Source organism: Centruroides vittatus, unplaced genomic scaffold, assembly GCF_030686945.1.
Source record: "Centruroides vittatus isolate TY-2023 unplaced genomic scaffold, ASM3068694v2 contig_549, whole genome shotgun sequence".
Classification (NCBI taxonomy): Eukaryota; Metazoa; Arthropoda; class Arachnida; order Scorpiones; family Buthidae; genus Centruroides; species Centruroides vittatus.
In genome coordinates this window covers 5,026,607-5,050,546 of record NW_027122325.1, presented here as the reverse complement: position 1 = coordinate 5,050,546, position 23,940 = coordinate 5,026,607, and the positions used below count along the sequence as shown (strand labels likewise).

At 33.6% G+C, this 23,940-nt stretch overlaps 1 protein-coding gene across 1 annotated transcript in view; it reads right to left on the bottom strand.

Moving 5' to 3' along the window:
- Positions 1-23,940, bottom strand: part of E(Pc) (Enhancer of Polycomb) — a 126,233-nt gene that overhangs the window by 73,735 nt on the left and 28,558 nt on the right. The window contains exons 2-3 of the mRNA XM_067274531.1: positions 23,469-23,628; positions 1,161-1,306 (exon numbers count right to left, since the gene is read on the bottom strand). Of these exons, the coding sequence (XP_067130632.1) occupies positions 1,161-1,306; positions 23,469-23,628 (306 nt within the window). The remainder of the gene's footprint in view (positions 1-1,160; positions 1,307-23,468; positions 23,629-23,940) is intronic.

The window sequence follows — 23,940 nt, the reverse complement described above, 5'->3', positions numbered from 1 at the left end:
AGAAACAACAGAAATACCTGTATCATCGCTTCTACAAAGATTTTCATGTATAATTAAAAATAAAGATGAAGTAATATCTTTATTCTCTGGTAATCACTTAATGATTAAACATTAAAGATACTTGTTACAGCAGGACTACTTGCAATCTTTTGTATAACTTCTATGGTTCAACAGTAAAATAAATGCTATTATGAAAAACGTAGCATTCTTATTTGCCTGTTCCAAGATGCTTCAAATTTAAGCAGACTTCGTAGTTTCTTACTTAAATGTAAAAAATCTTTCTACCTGGTCAAAATTCTGTAGTTTAGACTTTGTAAATCCAAGCTAGTTATGACTCCTTTTTGGTTAGTACTACTCTTCTTTGGCCACTTTAGCTCTATGTCTGAAGATCAAGATCAACTCTCTCTCAAAACTTCTGTTTTGGACACAATTCTTTAATTTCAGTTCCTAGTGAAATGTTGTAGTTCCTCTTTTTTGTAATTATTGTGAATTATGAGTTTATTATTAGGCATAATACCTTCTATAGAATTTTCAACATTTATATCTTAATTTTATCATTTTTCTATGCTCATTATAAAGTAATATAATTCTGAATTCATACATAAAATTTACACCTCTGAATCATATTCTTTCTATGGTTTGGTCTCATATACTGGATGGAACTGACCAGAAGGAGCCTGGTGATGTTTCACTCCTCTGGATGTTCCTCAACACAATCTTATCTTTGCACCTTAAGTTAAATAAAATTAAAAAAAGGCATAAATAGCTATCCTTACAATACAATTTTCGGTAAAAGGAAATTTCTGTTCTTTTTCTCAATAAAAATTAGTTTGCTATATGTCTATTCTTTCTCAGATATATATATTTTAATTAAATTCATTTTTAATTTAAATTTATCTTTGATTTTCTACTCATAAGTAATGTCATTAATTAAGAATTACAAGATAATTCAGTTTCATCTAAACTAATGCTTTTATTTCATACCATTTTGTTCCAATTGGTACAAGGGCCTTGTAGGCTAAATTGTGCCAAATAACCAATGAAGTCTTACAACAAAGGTATTTAAAGACTATCATTGGCATAAATGGCCACTTATGACAATCTAAATTAATGGACACTTCTTATAAAATTAAATACAAATTGCAAAAATAATATATAACCTGTTGTCCACTGCTTTTTTCAAGACGATCCATCATCTCTTCAAACTGTAGTGGTGTTATGTCCATTTTCCTTGCTTGCTGATTTACCCACTTTTCATCATCTGTATCCATATCATAATCAGGAATTCCCTGATCCATAGAAAAGGCTATAAAACAAAATCATAATATATTCTATTTTTCTATAAATACAATATTAAACTTAAATCATTTTTAATGGCTTCAATCTAATATTATCATCATCATTTTTATAAAACAATTTTAAAACAACTTATCATCTAATATCTAATATATATATAATAATACTAATATACTATAATATAAATATACATTTTTAAACTTAATATTTCCATACAACTTTAGATAATAAATTCAAATAAACCTTTATTTAGCTAGTTAACTGATGTGTATTGATTGACATTAGGGTCATTTTGGTCATGCACATGGTTATAAGTAAATAACAGTTTAATAAATAAATGCTGGTTATAAATAAAATTTAAAATAATAAGCCATGTGAATAAAAGCAGATTAATGATAACTATTTAAACAACTAATAATAATAAGAAAGTGGTGGTGTAGACTCTTTATAAAACAAATTATATACTGGATAGAGATTAATAAGAAATGTTAAAAAACCACACCTTTATCAATCCAGCAAAAGATTTTTAATAACATAAAAATGTTTTTGATTGTTTTAAATGATCTTCATCAGTTACACGAAATGGAACATAAATAAATTATGGAATAAATATAAAAATCAACAGAAAAATGCACATGCGGACTAAATATAAATAAATAAAATAAAATAAATGATATAAATAAGGCCAAAACAATAAAAGAATAAAATACAAGATATAAGATGAACTGTAGTATTATCTGTTATCATCCTTAATTATTGTAAAAGGATCTCCAAGCAGTAGATAACGCATCTGCATCCCTATGGTCTATACGTCCAGTTCTTATATGCACTTTGAAGATTTCCAACCTCTCAAGATGTTTCACTGCATGTCTGCCTGTCGTAGTTTTGATAATAGCCGCTTGATCCCACTGTACATTAACATCCTGTTGTTTTGCTTATGATGTCAAATTTATTTGACATGGTGCTGTCAAAGTTCTTATCAATAGTGTACCTGTGCTTCTTGAGCCTTTGTTTTAAATGTTGCATGGTTGCTCCTACATAAACAAGATTGGAATCAAAACGTTGGTCGTGTAAAGGCACTGAATAAACTCCCGTCATTGAATTCTAATCTTCCTTATCATCATTTCTTAAAAGCTTGTAAACAGTGGGATAACGTCGGTATACAATTTGAAGATTATTAGCTTTGGCAATATTTCTATGTATTTCGTTTAAAAATGGGATGTAATTTAGCACCATCCTTCCCCCCTTGTCCTTGGGAGAATGTTGCCTTCTGGTTTGGAAGGATGTAATAAGCCTCTCTACCCAAGGCCGGATTATCCATTAGACAAATTAAACAAATGTCTAGGGCCCGTAATTCGGAGAGGCCCGGCTCGGGGTGAGTGCAGAATCTTTCTCTGTTTTAAAACGAGTTAAAAATTATTTAAGAAATTCAATAGGACAGGAAAGGGTCTTTAACAATGCTTACTAAAGAAACAGACACTCTCAAATGGCTAGATTGATCAATTTTCTGAAATGAAAATCCAAAAACGAAAAATTTAAATATTTGAAAGGCTGATTAATGGCTAAAATTATATACAGTAAGACCCCGCTTATCGCTGATTCAATATAACGTGATCTGCTTGACACCTAAAAAACACTCAAAATTTATGCCGATTCAAATTAACGCGGTATTTCATTGATTCATATATAATACGATTATTCCAAAACACGAATCAATCAGCAAAAGGTGGCAATTCGTCGTAGCGCTGTACTTCCCTTAAATCTATGTTTGTTTTGTTTAATTTTGGAAAAAATATAACATCATAGATGCCATAGGAAATACCAACTTCTCTTGGCAAGAATTAACTGGTAAGTGCATGAACGGAGTGTGGAAAAAGTTATGGCTGGAGGTATCCAAGAATTTTCATCGAGAAGAGTCTATCGCTGCATCGTTAGGTTGACAAAATTGTCAACTTAATCGATACACATGTAGACGAGCAGGATATTGGGGAGTTTCTGCAGGTTTCTGGTAAGAGCCTTACCAACGACGTCTTCAAGAACTGGCAGAACAAGGAATTCGTGTGGAACTGGAAAATAGAGATTCTGAAGACGAAGAGCCAAAGAACTTGCTACAGATTTCCTTAGGAAAAGTTTGGTAACGATAACCGAAATCATTGATCAAATTGTAGCAAATGATCCAGATTTTGATAGGAGTGCCAAAGCAAAACAAAGCATTCTTGATGTGATCTTCTGCTACTGACATTTGCTTAAGGAAAGAAAAAAAAAAGCGATCAATGAAACTACAGGATTTCATCGCAAAAAACAAGTTTATGTGTTATTTAACATATATTATTATGCGAAAATTTATATAAAAATAACAAAATTATAGTAAAATTGCTTATTTTTTGGTCGCATGTTCCCCTATCCCTATTTACTCTATATTAAAATGGTCTCATTTAACGCTGTTTCGCTTAGCGTTTTGTCATCTAGAAATGCATCCCCCGCATTAAGCAGGGTCTTACTGTACATTTCTCATTGTATCAGAAACTCTTTTGTTGTACAATTATTATTGTATTAGTGTTTGTATTCTCTATTATTAATAAAAATTTTAAGTGACATTATTTAAGATTTGTTTATAAGCAACTTATTTATATGGGGCCCCAATTTAAATTTTGTCTAGGGCCCGCTAGAGGCTTAATCCGGCACTGTCTCTACCTCACCTCTCCAGTAATTTTGCTGCTTGGCTATCTTAAGAATGTAATCCAACTCCTTAATTGTATCATAAACGCTTGTGCAATGTGTATAAGCATGTTTAATCCAAGTCCTGAAAGATGCTAAATTGATGTGCCTGGCTTCAATGGATTGTCGTGAGATAATAATGGGCTGAAAACAGAGTTTGTGGTATATTTCCCCTTGTTTGCAGGTGATGGAAATGTCAAGGAAGTTAACATTAGTGTTGCTCTCTTGGTCTATATGTAACGATAAGCCGTAAGGGTTGGTGTTGATTGTATTTAAGAAATGTTGAAAGTTAGGCTCACTTTGCCATAGTATGAAAATGTCATCCATGTATTTGGCATACAAAATGATGTGATGTTGAAATTTGGGTAGGATAGTGTTTTCAAGTTGACGTAATACTAATTCGCAAAGGATAGCAGACATAGGACTACCCATTAGTACGCCTCTTTCTTGTAAGAATACCTTTCCTTCAAACTCAAAGAAAAATGTATAACAAACCAAATGGGCAAGCACTAGGATATGATCATGGTATCTCGACGCATTCTCGATATTAGTAAATAAAAAAATCCCTTAACACACAAAAGCAAGGAGGTAATTTTATCAAAGGATATAAGAAGTACATAACCGTGATGGACTACAGATCCTGCATATTATCTGTATCTATCCTCCAAATGAGATTTCTCCACAGGTAGGAAGGTTCCTCCTGTGTCAGAAACTTCCTACTGGTTTTCAGAAGAAACTGATTAACTTTCAGCAAGCGAATTCAGCTTAGAAACCTACAATACTTTGCCTTAGTCAAATAAGAAATTAAAGTGTATTTCAACAAGCTTCAAAATTATACTGTTAATGTTAAAAATGTCAAAGACACAGGTTATGAAAAAGTAGCATATTACTCTAATGTTACATGTAACTGCCAATGACTTAAAACTGGCACTGAACATAATTTTGTTGCAAAGCAGTATCAAAGAATAAATGTTTTTTCAAATGATATTGTGCATACACAAAAATTAGCTGGATAATAAGTGAGTTGATGGATGACAATAACAGTCATATGGAACAGTAAATATCCTGATGCTCTTAAAACTCTAGCTATAATCTGGCTAGTATATTAGTTCTTGATACATTTCATGGGCATATATCCAAAGAATTTAAAAAGCTACACTGATAAAAACAATTAGAGGAAAAGAGCTGTTGCATAGAAAATCAATTATGATGAAAATTTCATTCAGACTTTTTCATCATAATTGATATTGTCATATAAGACAATAATCTGAAAGAATATGCATTTGAGTTATTTTTATCTATTTCACTTGTAATATATTGATTAACTACTGTTAATAGTATGTATTGTACATCTGTGTAACCAAAACAAACAATTTTCTTATAATATTATGCAGACTTTAATAGGATGTATGGTCTCTGTAAATAGCAAAAACTGATGCACATTTCTGGCATAGAATCAATGAAGTTGATGAGGTACTGAGGAATTCTTTGCCACACTTCAATAAAAGCAATCTCCAGTTCAGGAACAGTTAACTGTTGCATGCCTACATGCAATGCATCTGCCAAATGCATCCAAGACATGCTCAATGGAATTTAAGTCAGATGAACATTCTGGTCAATCCATATGCTTGATTCCCTCCTCTTGAAACATATCATCTATTCCCAGGATAGGAACAAGCCTTGGTTTGATCGGGACATAGCAGTAAGAGGCAAGTGGACGAGCGCTTAAAGTATTTGCTTGGCTTGGCTTGTAATGCTAAAGTCTATGGTTTCAGACGTTCTGAGATATGGTCTTCCAAAAGGATTTTCACCTATTCCCATTCAGACAGACAAGAATTGAGCTGCAAAATGAGATGTGAGATGTTGACTTACATCAAAAATAGAGGGATGGCTGGGGCATGGAAGTCATACTTCTGTTACTAAAACCTCACTGGTGGCCAGGAGATAGAGATAGTGGCTTACAAAATCCTGCTACTGTTATCAGCTGTGACAGGTCTCTCTCTGTGGAAGAGGGCTAATGCCCTTATGTCCCTGGTACAGAGTCAAACACATAAAGTTATATTAAAGGCCAATGTATATAAAACTAGTAGGGTCAGCAGTGAGAATTAACTTGCCGTAGCCCACAAACAGAAGAGCAAAACTCAAGCTAAAAGAAACTGATCAATTACATCCATCAATACTTATGTCTTCTCATACCATCAAACCACATCTGTCATAATGTTACCTTTCCTGTACAAAAGCTAGGTTATTTCTGAGGTCTGGATTTTTGGGTGCATTTTTAGAATGGATTGGGTGCTTGTTTGGGTGCTTTTTTTCCATTTTGGGTGCTAGTTTGGGTGATTTTAAATGCTGTATTCTTAAGACAAAAACCAACAAGTATTATATTTACAAACTACATAATTGTTTATTGCAATTTAGACATATAGATGAACATTGTGAATTATAACAGTAACCATTTCAATGTTCTAAAAGTGAAGTTTTCTTGTTTGGACGATAGAATGTCTTTATATAAGGAAAAAGATTTTTCTACATCAACTGAGACTAAGGGGGCATGTTTCATTTTTACTCGGAATTCTAGTTCAGTGCAATCCAAAATATTTTCAAATCAGGATTTTTTGATAAACTAGATCTGAGTTTGTCCAAGGCAAAACCATCCAGTACATCAAGCGCCTGACTTACAACATTCCACTGATCCAGCATTTCAGTTCCACATCTTCCCAGCTCTTTGATTTTATCCACCAATAACTTGTATGAATGCACGGAATAGAGCTCTGTGGTCACTATTGGATCAGCGACCAGTTTCTTGACGCTATCGACGGCCATAGAATCACCAGGAGGAAGTTTGTTGATAAACACATTAATTTTCTCAAAGTTCTTGCAGTAGAATACTGTACTGTTTATCCAAGACCCCCAGCGGGTGATCACTGGACTGGGTGTTAATGGCAGTCCAGTTATGTCTTGGTACAAGCGTTCCCAACTAGGACACGTGAGAAAAACCATTTTCATTTTTGAAATAAAATCGTTGGCCTTGCTATATTCTACAAGAATACATTCACATACTCAGTGTAGTGCATGGGCAAGACAAGTCACATGCTTTAGGTTGTTGTAAATACACTTCAAATTTGAGAATGCTGACATGTAAGATACTTGATCTGTAACGACAAGCTAAACCTTTTCTTACTGGACACCATTTGGCCACAACTTGATGCAAACATCATTGAAAATTTCAAGCTGAAAATACAAACTCAACTATGTTGAGTTCGTATTTTCAAGTTGGTACATTTTGAACAACAAATGTACCAACATTTTCAAGGTGGTACATTTGAACAACATACATATAATCTGGTCAGTGGTGCAACAAGAACATTCAGCGTGTACCATTTTGTGGAATCCATTGTTTTGTCCAGTATAAACACTACAAGATTATCTCTGACAAAGTCCAGGATTTTAGATATTGTTTGATCATAAACTAGTTTCACATAGTTTTTTTTTTTAAGAGTGCTCTCATTGGGGACAAGCAAGCTTTCCTGTATAATTCTGGAGAAATGACTTAAAGGCTGGATTGTTTACCTTATATAAGGGTATATTTGTCTGCAGAAGAGCAGTTGTTAAATCTGCATAAAACAAATTATTAGCCTTCTGAGATTCTTCTCCTTTTTGAAATGAGGCCCTTATAAATGTCCGCTCGAAATTCTTCCTTTTTTGTTTGCCTTCTCTATGCTTTACCAAACTCACATGTCACCTGATTTTCATTTCTTGGTGTTTCACATTAACCAAAATCATATAATTGCAAATGGAACAGTGAAGAACTTTTCTGTCTGTGCATATGCCTTCATCTTTAAACTTATTTGCTAAAATGTTCAGTTCAGATGCGGACAATTTTGCCATTTTCTTATGTCCCCGACACCAAACAAAGGAAATTGGAACTGTTGTGCTCACAAGTCAGAGTAAGGTGACAGATCGACCTTATATAGTTGTCGACAGCTGTTGGCCAACCAATCAGCGACTATGCTAGTTGTAGCTGTATTCCAGGTCCGCCACATTGCATGATGTGACTGCCAACAGTCTCTTCCTTGAAACACATGCAATATTAATTCAAAATTTAACCAATTGTGTCCCTCTATGATCTCTCCTCAGCATTCGTTACCAATTTGAATCATGTTCCTTACATGATAACACCATGACAGTGACCTCAATACAAAATATTCTAGATTGTTCTTTTCTTAGAAAAGAAAACACATTTTGCAGACTTTCAGTGAATCTGTTTTCTGTTTACATTCTTAGAACAACCCTAAGGCTTAGTTGTTTAGTCCAGAAAATTCTGCTTTACCCCATTTTTTTCTCAGTATATGTGGTCTGATTTAACGAATTTGTTTTCCCCCGCAATTGAATGAATAAAAACCACCAAATAATAATAATAATAATAATAGTCAACATATACATTGAAAATGTAAAAAAGGGGGAAGCTGGGTGCAAAATATATAGTTTGAGTGCTAGTCACTGTTTTAGGGGCAGGTTTGAATTTTGAGTGCATTTAGGTGCTAAACAATTTAGCAAAGAGTGGGCCTACTGCACTAAAACTGACGTAGTTTGTCTTTTTACACTGCCCCTTTCAAAAGCCAAGTGAGTGCGGCACCCAAAAATCTGAACCTTAGTTATTTCACATGCTGTCTTTTCTCCAGATAAGAATTCATTCATTACCAGGCTCAAGGCTGTCTCAATTCATCAGAGAATCTGACACCACTAATAGTGTCCCCAACCCAGTTGCTAAGAGCCTGACAATGTCATACAGTTAGAAGGATCATGATACATGACTATTTTGACCAGTTTGAATTGATACCGTGCATCCCATTACAAGAGCTGTTATAATGCAGTAGTATTTTGGTACCTGTCACAATGGAGCTGTTAAAAATAGATAACAATCATCCCTTACTGTAGTTACTCACAGATGGTCTTGTCATGACCTTTATATAACATTTTCTGTATCCTGTAATCAAATGTACAGTTGGGAAATAATACTCTGTTACATTCCATAAGCTCCTGCTACCACCTGCTTTTTATGACCTGCTTCCAGCTTGCCAAAAGCTCTCCATGGCATTTGATTCGGGATAAATTGTACCGTCAAAGCATTGTTAACTGGGTAACTTCAGTGAAGCAAATGAAATAAGCTCAAAGAAAAATTCCTGTTTTTATCCCAGTCTGTGCTTATATGCATTCTTATGCAATGGATAGTAATTGTTATAGCAATATATATTCTTCTTTAACTGCACTAATTAACTAATTAACTAAGCAATATGCATTCTTTTTTAACTGCCCAACTCACAATAAATTTTAGTGTGTCCAGTAAAAAATCAACCGCATGGAGAGCGAGTCTAATTTTGAATAATAATTAAGAGACAAGCGGCTAATTATTTATTTATTCATATATTATATTTATTTATATATTTATTATGTATATTGGTACAAGTACCATCATCATTTATAGGTATTTATATATGAGCCTGCGCAGTTAAATTTAAAGTTAAAAATTTATAACGTTCCAGAACAAACAGTCAGTTAAAGAAAGAATTATTCCGATTTGTATTCCTGAAAAAGGCCTTTTAAAAAGATCGAAAACGTTTGGAATTAGAATTAAAAGGCTGCATTTTAAAGGTTGATAGGTGTCAAGACGCAATATACTTCATTTTGCTGTTTACTTCATACTTCAGTTAAATTTCCAACATCTCAACAAAGAACCAATCAGTATGACTACATATTTTTGCCAAAATCACATGCTCCCTTAACTGTTTTGACCAGTGCAGTTGCTTTTCAACTAGTATTATGCATCTGATTGTTGTTCCTTACTGGTATTACAAGTCAACCATTTGTTTCTGTAAACAAACATTTAAAGATTATTTGAAGACAAATCTAAGTCTTGATCATATGGAAAATTGTCCATTAACTCCTAATAAGACAAAGAAAGCACCAGCATCAAAACTTGCAAACTGAGAATAACTGCTTGTAAAAAAAATACCACAAAAATTGTGCAAAACTCTTTCAAAAAAATGTTACATTTCTAATGCTTTAAAAACATTGGAAAATTGAAAATGCAACTGAGGATGATTGCCTGTTGAAAGACGTAAGCATTACATTCAGTGTTGATAGAAAAGAGCCTCACACACAAAAAGTGAAGAGGTTTCCGACTCCAAATACTATGGAAGATTCTCATATAGGACTTTAAAAGTACACACTTAACTCACTTTTTCCAGCAAAGAATTCCAATAAATGTATAAATGTTTTCTGGCTACCTTTAGAAGAGTGCATCTCTTACAGGTGGAAATTCAAATGTTTGAAGAGATTCCATCCAGAATGCTTAATTCTTTTACATAGAAATGTTATTTGAATAAGTGAAGAGCATATCCAAAACTTATAGTCCAATATATGAGAACAAATAGGAAACCATTACAATCTGAATTCTACACACTATTTTAATGCTCCAAGTGGTATTTTCTCATTGTGTATTATGTATCCTTGGTGCTTTTAAGGGGATTATCAAATGATGATTGTCACCCAACAGACAAGTGCACAGTCATTATAATTAATATTTGCTTCTTATGTTTGCCTTGAAAATTTCTTAAGTTTCCAAAGTTTGCAAACACTGTTCACCAAACTCTTGTTAGGAGCACATTATCAAACCACAGAGACACCCCAAGATTGCTGGCATATTGGATTAATACAGTTCCTGTTTTATTTGTGTTAATATAGCACCAGTTTTTTTTATTCCTTGGGATAAGGATCCACTTGTAGATCTGACGTAAGTTAGCTGTCAATTAAATCTGTTGTTTTCAGTCGGGATAGAATACAATCAATTCCACTTAATAGTACAGCATCGAGACCAGAGCTTTTAGGGGCTATCAAACAAACGACCAATAAGTTAAACAATTGAGATACGATATAACAAGTTATGTTAAGAGTTATGCCAACACATGTTCTCACCAATAAAACAAACATCTGAGTGCAATAAAACCATTTTAAAGACAAGAAATTATTTCTGTACAAAAAAGAAGTCATTGCAGTACAATCTAGAAAATAGGAAGACTCTCTTGCTAATCTTTAATTTCACATGCATTGTCCTTACATTGAGTCGTACAGAATGATTAAGTGTTCTTAACCAGTTGTTTGCAGAGTACTGCTATTGGAGTAACCGGTTTTCGTTAAACTGTTGCGGAGTACTCCAGTTGGAGTAAGTGTCAATTTTTTTTCGTAATTAACTAGTTGGTGGCGATTTAAGCACTGATTGGCTTTTATCTACATAGAATAAGTCTGTTTCAACAAATAAGATATTTGTTACCACCCCGTATTTTTAAATTTAGGCACAAAACTTCTCCATTCCATGTTAAGTCTATGAGAGACCCTTCTTTTGTTCATTTGACAATAAAATCCTAGTTAGCATGCTTGTTAAGTTCTAATTGGTATATTATAGCTAAATGACTATCCTTTGACCAATAAGCATCGACTTGGGTTTGTGGGGTGGGAACTTTCTCGGAAAAAGTTATACCAACTTCAAGCTACATTGTCAGCTACAAACGTAAACAAACAATTATAAATCGTTGTTCTTATCTATTTTTAGCATGAATTTAATAAATTTTTATGTATATTTATCCTATTTAACAAATAAGCTTGTTTTTTAAACCATTCAGCCATAAATCTTTCAAAAAACAAAGTACTTCCAGTTATGGTGGTACTTCCGTAATTCATAAGATATACATGTATAGTCGTTAATGTAATAAAGTAATAATCGCTTATTATAGTCTACTATTAGTACAATAGTTTAAATAACGTATAAATAGAATCAAATACACATCATCAATAATAAAAGTGTATTAACCAGGATTTAGAAAGGCCACCACCCCCCCACGCTGATCGGCGTTATAATCTGTAGGCCGTATTATTTCTCGACATTGATTTAGAAAGCTGCAGTTTTTTTTATTTGACAGAAAATATACATGTCTAGGTAACGTATGTAACAAATTAATGGAAAATTTATAAAAAAACGATTTTTTAAATATTTTAAAATCTTAAATTTTATTAATTTTTTTAAACATACATAATATTTTGAAGTTAACAATCGTAAAGTATAATATGTACGTGATAGAAAACCGAAAACAGATTATATCTACTACAATTTTTAAGCAAGATATCGCAAATTAAAAAACCACAAAACCTGTACGCAACAGCAGTGTTGTTTCAGATTATCGAGTGCGCAGCTGACAGGTTAACAGATTTATTGTAGGAATCTGTCCAATGTGACCTGACGTCTTCTTTTGAATGACGGCACTGAAACAAAATCTGCACAGATATCCAGTGCAGACATGGGACTGCCTTCATTGCCCTCCAGCAGGAAGTAGCACCGTAGTCCATTGATGAATTTTCTGGCATTGTGGCTTGTGACTGGCTCAGACTCAGGAATGTCATCTTTGTAACTTTCTTAGTCTTCTCAGATCTTTTGATGTTTTGTCATGATTTCTGCGACAATCCCTTCTTCCAGATCTTCATTTTCTTCATAGCATTGAAGATTGTCATCAATTTGTAAAAACTCATTGTATTGACGAACTTGTTGCACTTCTGCATTAATGTCATTCTCATTGCTGTCTGTTGCCACTGCTTGCATTGCCAAGTCCAAGTGCTTGAAACCACAGTGACCAAAGCAGTTTTGAATGATCTTGCTGCTTATCTTCTGCCAACTGTCACTTAGGAACTGGATTGCTTGTAAAATGAACTTACCAGGCACATAAGCTTAAATCTGCTGTTTTTTTAGTCAGAAAAACACATGTTTTTTCATAGAAAGCAAAAACAAATTTATTCAAAATACTTTCCCTCACTAGCAACACATTTTTTTCCATCTCTTGGGCAACGTGTGGATACCATGCCAAAAAAATTCCTTCTCTTTTGAGGCAAACCACTCATCAAGCCATTTTCGGATATCTTCGTAAGAATTGAAGTGCCACACAGCAAACGCAAGGCCCATTGATGAAAACAAGTGATAGTCGGAAGAGGCCAGGTCTGGCGACTAAGCAGGATGGGGTAGCACTTCCCAGTTAGTTGAGTGTCTCCAAGTAGTTTTGAACCAATGTTGACTTTCTTTTTCGCATTTGCATCTAAACCTTAATTTGCAATTTTGATTCTTGTGCTCGAAAAACTCTTGAATGCCATCGAATAATTAAATAAATGACATTTCGTGTTGTGGTGTTACTAACAGCAATTTATTAAACTTCAGATATACTCACAAGTACTTTCAACAGTTACAACCGTTATCCTCCAGTGAAAATCGAATACCTTTATTATCAAATTATCAGCTTTTTAATAGAAATTTAAAATTTCCGTTAAAAAGCTGATAATTTGATTTTTGCCTGAGGATGACAGTTGTAAACTGTTGAAAGTACTTGCGAGTATGTCTGAAGTTTAATAAATCACTGTTAGTAATGCTGCAACACAGAAGTGTCATTTATTTAATTTCTAAATGCTGGCGTGAAGTGTACTATATGTGCATTGAATAATTCTTTGCAATTTCCACATATCAAAATTTCTGGATTGCCGTAAGTTGATCGATGCAACATTGATAAAACAAGTTTTCCTTTTTTCTCAGCTGCTTTTTTGTTGTTTTGCAGGAGATACTTGTTGAGTACAATTTTGAAATAAATATGTTGTAACAAGTGTTGATACAACTGAATCCAAATCACAACTTGTTACAGCATATTTATTTCAAAATGTGTACTTGACAAGTATCTCCCACAAAACGACTAAAGCGAAAAAGCAGCTGAGAAAAAAGGAAAACTTGTTTTATCAATGTTGCATCGATCAACTTACAGCAATCCAGATATTTTGATATGTGGAAATTGCAAAGAATTATTCGATGGCATTCAAGAGTTTTTTGAACAAAATAATCAGAATTGCAAATTAAGGTTTAGATGCAAATGCAAAAAAGAAAGTTCAACAGACTATTTTAGACCAATGTTGACACGTGGAATGGTGCAATGGTGTGTTGTTGTGGAGGAAAATCAGCTTGTTGTGTCTTTGCTGATAATCCGGCCATTTTTCACACTGAGCATGATGCAATTTGATCAGTTGTTGGTGATAGCGGTGGGTATTGACAGTTTCACCAGGTTTCAACAGCTCATAGTAGACGATACCCTGCTGATCCCACCAAACGCACAGCATCATCTTCCATCCAAAGCAATTTCGTCTTGGAGATGATGTTGATGGTTTGCCTGAATCAACCCACAATTTCTTGCATTTAGGATTCTCGAAATATATCCACTTTTCATCACCTGTTACAATCCAATGCAGAAACGACTTTCTTTTTTGTCTGGCGAGCAAGATTTCGCATGTGTTTTGGCATCACTCCATCTGCCTATCGTTCAATTCATGCGGCACCCATTTTCCGATTTTTTGAATGTTTCCCATGGCACATAGATGCATGGAAATGGCTGGTTGAGTAACATCAATTGCTCGGCAAGCATATTTTGCAATTGGGTATCGTCCTCATCCAAAAGAGCCTGCAATTGATGGTCCTCAACCTTCCTGGGCTGATTTTCATGCTTCTTGTCACTCAGGTCAAAATTGCCATCTTTGAACTGACAAAACCAATCTCTGCACATGGTTTCCAATAAAGCACTGTTGCCATAGGCCTCCACAAGCATTCGATGTGCTTCAGCAGCCAATTTCTTCAAATTGAAGCAGAAAAGCAGAGCTTGCTGCATACGTTCTTTTTCTGGCACAAAACTAGATAAGGAAAAAATGTATGTTGTTGTATGAAATTGCTGATGATGTGCACTGATTAATGTTGACAGATGTCAAAATCATCAAAAAACAAGTATGGCGTCTCCATGGTAACTTAATATGCTCACTTACGCCATCTATTAGCAAACAGTGGATTTAAGCTTGGTACTTCGATGGTGGATGAAGATGACATTAGTAGATCTTCAATTGCCTGGAGAATAAAATTTACCAGTTGTCCACAGTACAGCAACTACAAGTTCCTCATGATCCCCATATCCATTGGCTGTATCAAAGAAGTGGTCTAGAGAGTTAAAAATTCAATCTGGAAGTTTTTCAGGCCAAATGAAGATGTGTGGCACAGTTGTCAATTGGCAAGGTGACTTTTCATGAGCTTCATCATAGGTCTCAATCCCATGTTTTAAACCACTCCTTAAAAAGTTCAGACATCAACCATGCATTTTTGTTTGAACAGTAAACCATTGGCAAGGCATCCATTCAAGGACCTTGAAAACATTGAAGCTTTGCACTTTTCCCAACGACCAACAGCATCCATTTGTCACCACCTGACAAGTTTGAACAGCAGAACACAGTTATGCAATCCATTGCTTTCTTAAAATCAGATAAAGCAATGTGTTTGTAGCACAACAAGCCATCTGGTGTAGAACAATAATAAAGTTCAGTCTCATCTGCATTGTAGATGTCATTTGGAGAAAACTTCTCCAGAAGTTTTGGCAATGTGGTGTTTGTCCATTCATCTGCACTTGCAACATTGACACTTCCTTCTCATCATGAACTTTCTTAAATTTGATTTCGTGTGTCAATTTCCATCGAGACAACCAACTATCTGTTGCTTTGAAATCATGGTGATTCAGCTTCTTAGTGAGAACTTCTGCTTGATGTTTGAGCATTGGACGACTGACATGAACACCTTTTGTAGTTACAGTGGCAAACCATTGATTGAGAGCATCATCGACTTCTGGATCCTTGCCCTCACGTTTGTTTCCAGATTGTTCCTTGGCTTCCTTTGTAAGATGTCCATTCTTCTAGAAGTTTGTCTTCCTGCTTTATCAAGCATGAGGTTGTGTTTCTGGACACACCCGTCATCTCTGCCAGTTGCTGGTACTAGGGGTTCTCTTCTGATTTAATCTAGCAGATCAATTTTCTTAGCAAGTATCAATTCCGTCCGTGGCATCTTGAATCAAATGCCAGAGAACCAAAGGGCGAGTGCTCTGTCTGCCTTCCAGACAGTTAATGGCCACAAAGACAAAATTGGAATGGAATAAATTTTGTATCGTGTTGTCCAACTTCCAGTTTTGTGGTCCATCAGAAAAAACACCTTACAACTCATTTATCTCAGATTAAGTCCATTTATTTTAACTATTTACAGCAATACTTCTTGATTGCTACCAACATAGTCTGAAGCCTTCTCATTCAAATGTTCACGCTACCTTATATCCAATTTTGAGATTCATTGGCCGACCAATCCGGAGCTGAGTTGGTAGCTTCCTTCGGGTCTGCCTTGGTTGGCGTACCCTTCTCAATTTGTTCGGGATGACTCACACTAATCCCTTCCGAAACACAAGTTCCAACAAGTGGAAACCTGAATCACTTTGTCCCTACTCAATAGGCTTCCTTGATAGGTGGGAATGTGAGGTAGGTAATAACGAATTTCCGAAAATTTCTGTCTCTTTTTGTATGGCAACGGTACACAACTTGTTAAAACATGTGGTCCATATGAGTGGTTGAGCCAATTTGACATGATTGAGTGAGAAAGGGGAAGACAAGGCCGGCACTCTTAAAAGGTTTCTTGTGTTCCTTAATCATGATTGACAGCTGACAAAGGAAACCAGACAGGGGTCACATATGAAAAGCTGAAAATATCCAAATTTGTGTCTCCTGTTTAGTTTTCCAAGAAAAATACTGTGCCAGCAGGGCAACTAGGTGGCATTTTGGAGCCAGTAGGTGAAGTAAATTATGCAATTATGCTTGCATTATAGGATTTGATTCTGTTCTTGAATATTTTGTCCTAATATGTGGCATGTCCTACTAACCGGAATCGACTGTATATCCCTGGGGCTCTATTTATATCCATTTTATCTTTACTGTTAGTTAATAATCAAAAGAATAAGCTACATGGACATTGAGGTATTTAGCTATTAGTCTGTATGTGGAGCATTAGCCTATGATCATAATCTATGATAATGTGCTGAACATGGGCTATAGTTAAAACCACTGTGATGGAGTCCATAAACAAATGATCTGATTCTGATAAATTTGAAATGTGCAACTCCGTCTCTAACCTTTTCCTTTTTTTTTAAGATGTCAGGCTTACTGTATTTTTACATGCAGCATATAACCAGGGATTACCAGCATGCCACTGTAACTAAAAATAAAATTAATTATATCTAACAAAACTAGTTGTTAAATAAATGTTAAAGAAAACATTCTTCTGAGTACAGTAAAATAATAACATTATAATTTGACTGATTAAGAAAGTCAGTCAAATTATAATGTTATTACAAGGCAAGTTAATCTTGTTAATCTTTTACAGGGCAATAAAACAATTAGCTGATTATTGACATTAATAGTATTAGTAGTTAGTCAGTGTTGGCTGCACTGACAATCTACCCCGACCCTGACAGATAACATCTTCCTCTCAAATTTCACACAAAACAGATGTTAAGCAGTGTAAGGGTGCGACTATGCAGACACAAATTTAGAGCGAGCAAGAGGTTGTGAGTGATTTAGTTTTCGCAAAGGAAAACCATGCACAAGCGAAAAGCGAGAAATAACGCTGGTGAAAGTGAATTTCTGGTTCTCACACATATCTGACAGGTTTTGATATTTATCGCGTCTCGCCTCTTCTTGCCACATATTCTCACTCGCTCGGAAAATTCGCTCGCTCGCGCCTGCATAGTCGCAGCCTAAGTTCAGATAATTTACAGCAAGTTTCTGAAATTTGAAAAGTTTATTTTTTGCATTTTTGGATCAATTTAAAAAAAAAAAACTTTCAGCAGTCCACAAGTATTTTACATTGTTAGAAAAAAGACAAAATGAAAAAATTAAACATATAATTGTAACTTTTGGTGTGAAACTGACATTTTCACAATTTTAGAATAAAAACCGGCATCTACGAGTTTCATATGTCCTCTGGAGAGAGATGTATAACTTCACTTCCTCAGATGCCAGCATTCCTTGGGATAAACAGGCATGCAAGTTCTTACTATACAGAAATATCTGATTTCATGGTTTCCCTGAATAGACGGACAAGCTGAACAATCTACAAAAATACGATATAAGAAACACTGCTGGGCATTTGAATATTTTTATCTAAAATTTCTCTATAAAAAGTTGTAATAAAATTTACGGTGAGAATAAAAAACGGATATAACAAATTTAGATTGAAAAAGCTTTTGACTACATAAAGAAACATACAACAACTTAACTGCCAAAAGAATTCCACTTTTATTAGTTAATTATCAAAAATTAATTTAAATTTAATCATTTAAAAAAACAATTAAATACAATAAAATACAAAAAACAATGATTTGATGAATGACATAATAAATTACTCTATAAAGTAGTTTCTCCTGCTCTGGCTACACTCTAGTATACAATAGAATTTTAAAATATGAAATTTGAATAGGTAAAAAAAATAAACAGTTATGAACTGATTCCTGGGAATTTAAACTAATGAACAATAATCTGGAACAATCCTATTAATCACATTTTCCAGTTTTCTCTCCATCTTTGAGTTTGTTGCAATTAGATTCTGGTTTTAGTTTTATTTTTATATAAACTGTATGTTAAATTCCACATCAAATATATTATACAAGATACACACACTATCAGATGGCATTAAAATTTTTTTATAATGCAAGTACCTTCAATGAAACAAAATTGTTGTCATCAGACTAGTGAACATCTTGAATTTGAAACAGAAAGTCACTATATGCAGTATAACATTCTCAACATTTAAAATTCAAATGGAATTTCAAGACTTGCATTTATGAGAAAGAACAAAAATTTGAAACAAAGGCCCAATGGAACTCTTAAAACATATTTGTGGCATCAGTCCATGATGTGTTATCCCACAGGACAACTAGGGTAGTGTGATGTACTGAATGAAAAATTTTAAAAGTGCAATCTACAAGTTAGGAGATTCCCTTCTTGAGAAATCTGGGGTTTATGCTGTATACCTTTTGAACCCAACGATTGGGGAAAATACATGGTACATTGATGCCATGGTCAGAATGAATCATTTAGCAGAGCACCAACAGAATATCACAAAATGTAGATAGATGATCCACAGAGCTGACCAGAAAGTCACAGAGTCCAATTTCAACCCTTTGTGGACCCAAACCACCTTTTTCTGAATGGTTAACCCGATCATAGAGCATTATTTATTTGGGAAGCCCTCTTCACCTTCACCTTGTGCCTGTGCAACACACCCACGCTAGAGCTTCCTGACTTGTGGCTCATACTTTTTAAATTTTTCAACCACACTAACACGCTATCCTAGTTGTCCTGTAATATAACACACCATGGATTCGTGCCATGAAAATGTTTGACAGTTCTGTTGCATCTTTTGTTTCAAATTTTCATTCTTTCTCATAATTGCAAGCCTTGAATTTCATTTTGAATTTAAAATGTTGAGAATGTTATACTACAAAAAGTGATGCTCTATCCCAAATTTAAGATATTCACTAACTGATGACAATGATTTTATATTGTTGAAAGTACTTGTGTTATATAGAAAAGATTTTAATGTCATCTGACAGTGTGTGTATCTAGTATTATCTTGGTTTTTTTTTCCATTGTTTTTCTATTGACTGTTTTAAATTATGTTATAGAGGCAATAATAAAATGGTTATAACTTGCAACCAACAAAAAAAAGCAGTGGAAAAGTTAGTCACAAACAATTGATATCCAAAAGTATCTGAAATATAATAAATATTGTTGCAAGTAAAAATTATCACACCTTAAATGAAAATCAAATTTTTTCTTGGGTGTTTTGCTTTGGTAAAGATAAGCGTGGCACTTTGAAGTGATACCATAAACTTTTTATTAATGTCTCTGCACTTTGTAGTCTCTATTCATTCTTTAGTAGCATGATGAAGTTGTCACAAACCAATTTCAAAGACTCTTTTTTTCTCATACACTCTAAGCCAGACTAATAACTGAGTGGCGGTGTTCCAGATTGCCACCATGAATTGTCAAGACTTCTGCAAAAAATTTTCTACACAGAATCCACCAATGCATTGATCTCCATCCTACACCCACACCACCATTGGTTAAGTTGATTTGATCCCTACACACTGGTAGTTGGCTTGAGTTTGCACTTGGGCTGATGGGCTGGCTTGTGAAGTTTACTGGGTTTTCTTCATGTTATTATGGGCCAGAATTGCTGTGAATAGGACCAGTTTCCCTTAAAAGACCTCCTGAAAGACATTTCCTGACTGCAAATTGCCCTCATATTTCATGCCAGTATCTAAAACCAATCAATTGATATAATCACATATTGAAAAAATCATTTGCTTTTTGAGTGGCTCATATGCTACTTAATTTCAATTTTTTCACAGCATATGATCTATCAAAAAATAATAATAAAATATAAAGATTAAGATATTTTTTACAAATACCCTTATGTCCAATTGCACATTTTTGAGAGAGATGATGTGTAGAAAGTGAGCAGTGGTGTTGCTGTATTGGTCCAATTCCAAGGAGAAATTATATGGGTTGTTGTTAAATGCATGTACTGGTTTACATATATCTGGATTCCAAATGACTGGCATATCATCTATATAGTAGGTGTATAGGATAATATTAGCATAGACTATGGCAATACTCTACCTTCTAAGACCCTAACATAGGTCCCGAGAAGACTTTCCATAGAAACACCATGTCACTGCATATAAGTTTGATTGTAGAACTTAAAAGAATACTGTGCTGTGTAGCATGTGTGTATGTGGGTATGTGTCAATTCTAATGTATGTTGGTGGTATAGATATGCAGAAAGAACAGCACAAAAAACAGGGGTCTAATCTAATTAATTGGTACATGGATGCTAAATTCAGTACTGTGATATGCTCATCATCTGTCAAAGCAAGACTTTTTAATTTATCTAATAATACCATACCTTTCGACTTATCCGCCCTCATAAGCACAACATTATTTTGCTGTAACCACTAAACCACTGAATTACAAAAGAAGTTTAAAGTGCATCTACGTCAAAAAGGTTTAATATTTTGGCAATGGATATTCCATTGCCAAAATATTAAACCGCACAGAACAAAAAGTTCATATATCACAGCATGGAATAACATCGTTCCTCCACAATACATTTTGGATGCTCTAAAGTTCAGACCGCTCTTTGCTCCTGCCCCCACACTGAATTCGGAGACCCCTGTACCTGATATTGAGCACATCATTAAAGGCATGAACAACACTGATCAAGATTATATTCATTGGAAAACCAGATTCCGCACAGTGCAAGAAAAGAATGTTACTTTAGACGATTCTCAAACACAAATCGTGCTACTATTTAAACACTTGGCTTGGCAATTATCAACTAAATAAAAATGGAAAAATGCCAAGTGTTTAAATAGTAACATGATTTGTTTGAGAATCATAGGAAATTAGAAAACACAGTTTCAGAAAATTGAGAATTGTTACTTTAGATGCAAGGCAATTCCACCTTACCATAAAGGAATCACAACAGTGGTTACAGCAAAGTAACGTTGTGCTTATGAGGGCGGATAAGTCAAAAGGTGTAGTACTTCTGAAACAGGATACTTGTCTAATAATATTTGTGAATCCTTAATTGTGTACTTGTACTTTCCAAGATTTTCAGCAAAGATCTTATTGTCTCTCAATTGCTATTGTTGGTGATCTAGCATTATCTACAATAGACCTTAAATTGCAAACCAAGTTTGGTGTCTTCGGAAAGACAAAGAGCCTCAGGGTGTCTGGTAAATGTATAACCATATGGTTCAAGTGCAAAACTTTGGTGAGACATGTTCTGGTTAATTTGGTAACTTTATTTTGTAGTGCACTTAAATCTCTGTTGTAAATTTGTTTACATTCCATCATTGTGATATTAAAATGTATACTACTATTCCAGCTTGGACTTAAGATATATACTATGCAATAAATATGAATTCTGTTTACATAAATTTGTCTTAAACTGTCTATTTAAAAATATTTTAGAAATCAATTGATTAGGCATGTAGAAATTAGGTCATGTCATAGATTCAAGGATCTCTTATATTTGAGTTAAATTAACTGAAAATAACAGAAAAATGTGTTATTATTTTTGTTTTTAAAATTACATTAAAAATATTCTTGGTTAGTGAAGATAAGTATAAATAAATTTAATGGTATATTAATATACTATTAATGAAGATCAACTAAAGTATTAACCATTAACTAATCATTACATACCTTTCCATTTATTCATGTCTGCATTAAATTTTCCATAAAATTCTTTATTTTTTGTCTTAAATATTAATTCATTTTTTTCAAAATCTTACACTGACAATCAGTTATAATTATAAATGCTTCAGATCTAATTAAATTTAACATATTTAAAAATATTTATCAAAAGCAAGGAGATTCATATCTCTGTTCACAATATTTAATTATTGTATCATTCCATTTTTATAATAAAAGGTGACTGCACATGGCTTGGAAAATTGTTATAAATAATATTCTTATAATAATGCAAAAAATTAAATAAGTGATAGTATAATGCACAAAGCTAAACTAAACTGGTAAAGTGCTTCCAGAGCAACATTTTAAATTTGCAGAAATAATCCCAACAGTGTATGTAAGAAAACTGAATTTCAAAATTGATCACTAAAATATAATAGTTATTCTATAAAATAACTTTACTTTTATAACCATTTAAAAGGGGTTTTTCGGATAAATAAACTGAAATATTGTGTCCTTCAAATCCAATGTTCGCCCAAATTCAAGAATTACTCAGATGATGATTTAATTCTCAGATTTTTTATTTAAATGCATTTTGGGTCTGAATGCTCTCTGATCCCTCTTCAGTAAATGGTATGATCTACGATAGAGCCTACACCAATATTTTGAACTTTACAAAATCAATCACAGTAACATGTCCAAAAAATCCTTTTATACAGTAATAAAAGTGAATGATTATATTTCGAAAATATTGCTATTTTTAGCTTCATATTAAGAGTAACTTTAATTGTTGTATTATTATTAAGTACTATTATTGATTTGTTATAGTATAGGCTGATTTCTATAGTTGTGTAATTTTCTGGAGACAGACTGTTCATTGTCTTAGTTCATATTTGAAATTTTTAATCCTTACATTTCTTAATAATATTTTTAAAATCAAATATTTAGAATACAATTTATAGTATCAAAAATTTTCCAATTACCAATTTCTCCAAAGATTTCTTTGATTTTTCTGGTTTCTTACATGTGGAAAAATTTTTTGTTACAATAAAGCTTTCCATGTGCAAAAAAATTAAAACAACTTAAAAATGTTTTCCAGCTACAACTAAAGAGGTAATAAATAAACTGATTTATACGAAAACACTATTTTGACAATTAATTAGCAATATTTTTGTTTTATTACAAAACTAGAATAAACAAAACATTTTCTTCTTACATATATTTTAATAATAATCCACATAAAAATTAGTTCTTAAAATACATACGCTGTACGTGTATAAGCTGACGAGGAACTTTGTAATTTGCTGGATACATTTCTTCATAAATGTCAGGTGGTGTTGCAAAGACTTCTGGTGTAGGTATTACCAATTCACCAGTATGTCCAAAGGCTTGTTGAGCTGAGATTGCTCTCTGTAAGTGATGTTCCTACAAAGAAAATTTGCAATATACATTAATATTAAATGCATATTTAAAATATTATAAAATCATTTTGTATTCAAACATATTACAATTTTATCTAAATTATTAAATACTTTGTGCTGTAAGATAGGATTCTAAATACTTTTCTCATACATAAGAATCGTTCAAATGTGCCATAATATATAGCTGAAAAATAAAGATGACTCCACTTTTAAGGAGTTGAATCTGGAAGCTTTCACTTGAATTGTGCAAAATTTGATGTTCTGTTGCCAAGCAAGACCAATGCGAGTGTGAATGACATGTGTTGCAAGTAGTGTG